The 6,299-nt window shown below is 39.6% G+C and overlaps 1 protein-coding gene across 1 annotated transcript; it reads right to left on the bottom strand.

Moving 5' to 3' along the window:
* Nucleotides 1-689: 689 nt before the first annotated feature.
* Nucleotides 690-6,272, bottom strand: LOC137228324 (protein Abitram-like). Its single transcript, XM_067745466.1, has 6 exons — nt 6,176-6,272; nt 5,990-6,030; nt 4,288-4,485; nt 2,076-2,152; nt 1,927-1,996; nt 690-1,833 (listed from the first exon to the last, which is right to left on the bottom strand). The coding sequence occupies exons 1-6, from the start codon at nt 6,270-6,272 to the stop codon at nt 1,696-1,698; spliced, it is 621 nt and encodes a 206-aa protein (XP_067601567.1). The 3' UTR covers nt 690-1,695.
* Between the last annotated feature and the right edge of the window lie 27 nt (nt 6,273-6,299).

The following is a 6,299-nucleotide window of genomic DNA, read 5'->3' on the forward strand; positions in this document are numbered from 1 at the left end:
AAATCTAACGGGACATGTCAGTGGCCAAATGGCAGTAGTTCTGTAGGCTCGTCTGATGATCGGTATCTGGGTCAGCCATCACAGTCAATGTTCACAAGATCCTAAAGAACCACCAGTTAGCTAGTCAATATTTTATTTAGGCAAACTTGAATTTACTGTAGGCCTTGGAGAGAAAATGGGATGCACTCAGCTTGGTTATGACCTTTATAAAATATTTCTTTATAAAAATCATCAGACATGATTTTTATGCCCTGAAACCAAAATACTCTTTTAAATTACAATGGAAATATAGGGAAAATGATGTGAGGTAATGTTATATGTAAAATAGATACATAATTCTTTTACTATCTTTAGTATCTTTGTTTTATGACACCTTTGGGAACCCTTTGTGCTACCTGAAATGGGAATTTGCTGGTTTGTGCTTACACTTTCAGCTCATAGCACTATCAAGGTAGATGTTTGTAGAGTTAATACCTGTATCACATCTGGTGGGTCTACTTAGGGGAGAGTCATGCTGGCACTTAAGTTAAAAGTTTCCTTGTAAGTCAAAAATAATTCTAAAAAATTTATTTACAAAAGAGTTTACATACCTGAAATGAGAATTCTCTTATTTAAATGCAAGTGGTGGTAGAAAGGGATAACATCACTTCAACAGCATAAGATGATAGAGAACCAAAAGAATTTACATGTCAATGATAATCGTTTTATTTAAAACCATATAGTTATATGTATGTATGTGTTGCAGCCCTTAAGGAAAAATAAGTTTTAAAAGTCCTTTTATTTGAAATTCAATGTAAACAAGCATACAATTTTAAACCATAAATTCATAGTTTTTCGTTTATTGTTTAAATGATGTGAAAGCTTTTGTTCTGTTCAAAAGCATGTCTGTCTTCAAATTCCAGCAACCTCTCGGGAACTTCCTCGCTGGTTACTCTGTAACTAGAGTGCGAGACTGAGAGACCACAAATGCACGTTACTTCATACAGCATTATAATATTGATACTTCCATGTTAGCAAAGCCCCTTTCAAAGCCTCTTCATGTGTCCCTCATTAAGAAACCAGTGTTACAGTGCTACATTGTTCAGAGTTGAAGGCCAACCCATAGACATAGAGAAGGTACACTCTACACTCTGCCACTTCCCAGCAACCTGAGCGGGGGAGTTGGGGCAGAAGGGGTGGGACCAGACGTTTCGGTCGTGTCACACTGAAGCAGATTGGGTAAGAAAGGCCGGTTGTTGTTTTTCAACTTCAAAGTGATGGAAAATTGAGGCAAAAACAATAACCATGACATAATACTCAAACAGAATCACATCAAAACCTAGTATTTACTAACGGGTTACAGGATGATGGGTAAATTATTTTTACTTTTCTGTCTTTTCAAATTTTCCTCAAAGTGCTTTGTTTGTTGGTTTTTAATCAGAAAAACATCTGTCGCTTGCCAGTTGTTAGAAAGAGAAAAGCAAAAGAACAGAGTGAGTCTATGGGCAGGCAGATCTGGGAGGTTGAAGACAAAATGGAATCAAGGCTTGTTATGCAAGACAAAGAAGGAAACCTAGGTCAGGTTTTAAGATCAGGCCTCCCTGCGGATGGCCCGGTGTGAAGTATGCTTCAGCATCTCTGGTTCTTCCTTAGTGCACTGACTGGTAGGCCAGGGAAGGATAAGAATGCCCTGTTGTTTTCACTCAATCTTAATCCTCATGAGGTCGCTGTTGTGGCACTGATGCGTTTCACCACGACTTCTTCATATTGTTTTTGTGTCAGTAACCCTTCTGTTATGCTTTTACTTTCTTCAAACTTGGGCAACACAACTGCAATGTATCCTTCGGTGGATGGCTAGAAGGGAAATAGAATATTTAACACTGTCAAATGGTAAAACATCAGGTAAAAGGTGTGTGGATGGGATCTTACTTCCCCAGACCCTTTTACCTTCTCTTGAAGAATAGATGGCTTATGGAGAATGTTTTCATTCACTTCCATCAACCGTCCTCTAACACAGCTATTTAAAGAAAATATTGCTTTGAAGAAAAATATTATCTTCTTTGTTTCTCCAAAATTGTGGTTAAAAAGTAACTCACCTAGATATGGTGTATTCTTCTCCATCAGAGCAGTATATCTTACACAGAGGTGCAAGTTCTGTTAGAAACTGTGCCCCCTGATAATAAAAGGGAAGAAAAAATTAATTGATGTACATTTTCACTTTTCTTTGTGAGGCAGCCCTCAGAGTTACAATAGGATATATTCCTGGAATTAGTGTTTTAAATAAAAATGACTTAAGTACAGAAAAACCATTCATTTATCCAAATATTTATATATTAAATGCCTCTATGGGCTAGGCACCATCCTAGGCTCTACGGGAAAAAGCAGACTAAGACAAATGTGATAATAGGTAGTTTAGTTACATATTAAGAATATATTTTATCTTAACTTATTATACTTTATATTTAACTGTGCATGAGAAAGCTGCACATAGCCAAGTGTAAAGACTTCAAAAGGGTAGGAAAATCTCATCAATAAGCATAATATAAAATTCAACATTATAGAGAATGATCGCAATATTGTATAAAGTTAGTTTCATTAAGATTCCTACCTTATTTTTATATCAGAACTTAATAGAGAAAGGAACTTCTTTATTAGGTCAATCACTGAGACTTTCTGGAGAAGGGATATTTTTCTAATTTAAAAAAATGCAATTTGAGGAAACTCTGGAAAACAGAAAAGTTTTAAGTAGCAGATAAGAGTAACTTACCCATTATCTTATAACCCGCTAGCAAATACTACATTTGTCTGTTTGAATGTTGTGGCATGGTTATACTTTCATGTACTCCACTGTATGGATATATCTGGGGAGGTTCTGACAAATATCTGTCGAGTCGGCCACAAAGTTCGTTCAGGATTTTCCCTAACATGAAAAACCGGAGCGAACTTTTTGGCCAACCCAGTACAAGGAGGCTCATGGGAAATGGATGCAAGCATGTCTCATGTGTTGCTCTTTTTTCCCAGGAATTTTTACTGCAGTGAACATCTGAGGTCAAGATGCTGTTCTTTATGGCCTCTTTCCCACTCACAACTTTATTAGACAGCATTCAGGTGTTACTGCATGCGCTTCACTCCTCTGCCTGTGGGTACTTCGTTTCAAAAGACTAGTCAGTGTGACTCCCCACTTTTGGGAGGAGGGGCTGGGGATTTGTCCCAGATGGTTTGTCTACCACTGGCTCTGTTTCAGAAAGAAGTGTTTTAACCCCTCTTGGTCACCTCCCTTGGGAGAATAAATGATGGGCAGTGCTGAGATGCGATCAAAGCTTATCTACAGTGGGTTCCATGTGCAGGTCCCTCTCTGTTCCTCAGTAGTAACAACAGTGTTACTATTTTGGACAAAGATTGATCACAGGAACATCACAAGCACTAACTGTTTTACTTGTAATTTGTAGACTTTTAAGAATGGTCCATGCTTTTTAAAGTCCACTTGCTTCCTGAGTGAGGAATAATCAGTAATTATAAGGCAGGTTATTAGGGGCCTTCAGGCCTACAAAGGGGAGTGTAAACAAGGGTCTTCCAGAACAGTGAGGTAATTAGCAGGAACCCTTAGTATGAACTCAGTAAATGAAGGACCTAAATCATCCACTGAAACTTTCCTTTCCAGGGGGTTTGTTAGGATAGTTTAGTATGGTTTTGAGTTGTCCTTGGTGTGATACCCTCCTTTAACAGTAAAATGTTCATCTTGCCTAGAATTGTAGAGGGCACAGGTAACATTTTCTATAACTAAACACTATGTGGAGGTAGAGGGTGTAGCTAGATGTGTATTAAATTGGCAATGAGTTAGGAATGGGAAATGATACGAAGCAAATACTGTATATTTTCCCAGATTGATTTTTTTTTCACTACCTCAGGACTTTATTTTACTTTTAAGTTCACATGTGAAAATATATGATAAAGAAGTATTGATCATCTGTATTTTATAGAATTCGAAATACTGGCTTAACAAAACAGGAAGGGACAAAATATCTTGTTATATTGGTATTAGTGTTGTTCTTTCAAAGGCCCACCTTCTCCATCCTTCATCCTGGGGATGATAGGGATGGTGGCCCAGAAGCTAATATGACAGATAATATACCTTCTGAAATACCTCATTTTTTTGGCCTGAGAATTTCTTTAGAGCTTAAGTATTCTTAAAATCATCTCTAACTGCCAGGGAAGTATGCTGAGCATACATTACTGGGTTCTAAGACTGGCTGGCTCTATCATTACTATGACAATAGAGGATTTAAGTAGAGAAATACAGGAACATACCCGCTTAAATTTCCCAGAGACTTTGTTCTGAAGTCTGCTACAGTTCGTACTGATTTGATAGGAAATGCTTTTAATTGCTTTTCCACTTTGAAGAACTGGATGGGATCCTGCCAGTGTGATGACACATATTCTACGAGGAGGAAAAATTGATCCTGTATTATTGCTTGGTATGATTCTTCCTCCTATGACACAGTATTCCTACTGGCACAAGAAGACCTGAGCTGACATTTGTTTAGTCAGCCTATCATTTCCCCCCATTTTCCTCTGGCTACTATTGGAGCTTAACTGAAGAGAAGAATGCAGCAATAAAAATGGGGAAAATGGGACTGAATTTCCTTTCCCAAAAGGGAAGCGTACTACAGGTGTTTAGACAGCACGGAGGAGGAAGAGAGAAAAGTAAGGCATGCCGGTATGGACAGGATACCATCTGTGCTTCTACCCTAGCCCTCTCCACGGGCTTGGCCACTTCAGTGGTTAGGCACAGGCTGGTTTCTTGAGGTAGTAGCCGACTGAGGGTGTGGTCCTCCATTTGGATGTTTGGGTAAGCAAGTTTATTTGTTTTGCTTAGGCACTGAAAGACTCATTCTTGTCAACCAAACTCCTACTATAAATAATACCATCTCAATACAGTGGAAGATAATCATTTAATGAATATTTATTCAATACAAGACCATACCAGGCTACAATGACAGAAAAAAATTTCTTTGATAACTTAAAATTCCCAATTTGCTTACCAGTTACAGTGTTGGAGTATACAGTGGTCCTCACAGGGTTTTCCTTTGACAACTAGAAAAAATGAATGAGTCTGACGGCTGCTGAGTCAATATTTACTACCACTGTGTAGTACTTTCTTTGGTTCATAGACGTAGTTAATTATGAAGGCTGGACACATACATCACTGGTATCCCTTTATTACTCAAAAAGATATACCTAAAGGCTGACCATAAAGTATTTAAAGACATCTGGTCCAGATGGAATCATTCATTCAATGTTAAAATGATGATTAACTCTTTGCTCCACCTGAGTACAATCATTTCTATTAGAACAAAAGTCATTAGTAATGTATTCTTTATTTAATTTAGTAGCATGATTTGTTGGTCAATTTTAGAGAGACTTCATTCATTCTGGTTCGCCCAGGACTGTCCTGATGTTAGCGTTGAAAGTAATGGATTCCCGAAAACACCTCAATCCAGGGTTAACCAGACAGTTGGTTACACTAAGTCTGGCTAATAAAACGTATGCTATTGTGAAATATTTCAGTGTTGTAAAAGATGAGTACACCTATTATCCCTAAATGAATGGGAGCAAGTTGGGCTAGAGGAGGGTCCCCGACGATGCTCTCATCACTGATATTTGCTGGGTACACAAAGCTGTACAACAGGATACCTGCTTCTAAGTGGCAAATGTGTAATACCAGCGACTTCCTTTAAGTAAAACTGTAGATTCTGCTTTCTAAATGCCTCTATTCTAACCCACCCTCTCCTCTCCATCCCTATGCCTCTACCTTAGTTTAGACCGCTACCATTTAAATCATTTTATGTATCGCCTCTTGCAGGGCTGAGCCCCTCAAATCCCTTTAGGCACTCAAGGAGATTGCAATCCAGCTCCTGCCTCCCTCGGGGATCTCACCTTAGTCTACCATCTTCCCGCAAGCGACCCACCCTCGTGAACTCGCACTGCGCTCGCCCTACCCAGAATGCACCCTGCTGTTTTCCACGTCCTTGCAAATGCCATTCCCTTGGCCTACAGAGGAACAGAGAGATCCAGTTCCTTCTGACGTGGGGAGGAAGCGCTGGGGAAGGTGCGCGTGGCTTATGATCTCTCATCATAGTCCCTATACTGTCGCACAAATTGGGCCCAGAAGAGACTGACATCATTCTCCACTTACCCGCTTTGTACCAGCGAGTGAAGTAACGATCCATAAGCGACGGCACCGCGGGCTCCGCAGCTGAGGCGGCCACAGGGTTCTCGGGCTCGGTAGCCATGACGACCTCGGGTTCTGCAAACCGCGC

The sequence above is a fragment of the Pseudorca crassidens genome, chromosome 7 (assembly GCF_039906515.1).
Source record: "Pseudorca crassidens isolate mPseCra1 chromosome 7, mPseCra1.hap1, whole genome shotgun sequence".
Taxonomy (NCBI): domain Eukaryota; kingdom Metazoa; phylum Chordata; class Mammalia; order Artiodactyla; family Delphinidae; genus Pseudorca; species Pseudorca crassidens.

Bases quoted from the DNA above. Each gene is read 5' to 3' on its own strand.
- LOC137228324 (XM_067745466.1), bottom strand. From the start codon at position 6,272: ATGGCTACCGAGCCCGAGAACCCTGTGGCCGCCTCAGCTGCGGAGCCC. The intron at 2,153-4,287 runs GTATGTTCCTGT...TTTTATTATCAG, and splicing joins TCTCTGGGAAATTTAAGCGG to GGGGCACAGTTTCTAACAGA. The intron at 1,834-1,926 runs GTAAAAGGGTCT...TTTCCCTTCTAG, and splicing joins CATCTATTCTTCAAGAGAAG to CCATCCACCGAAGGATACAT.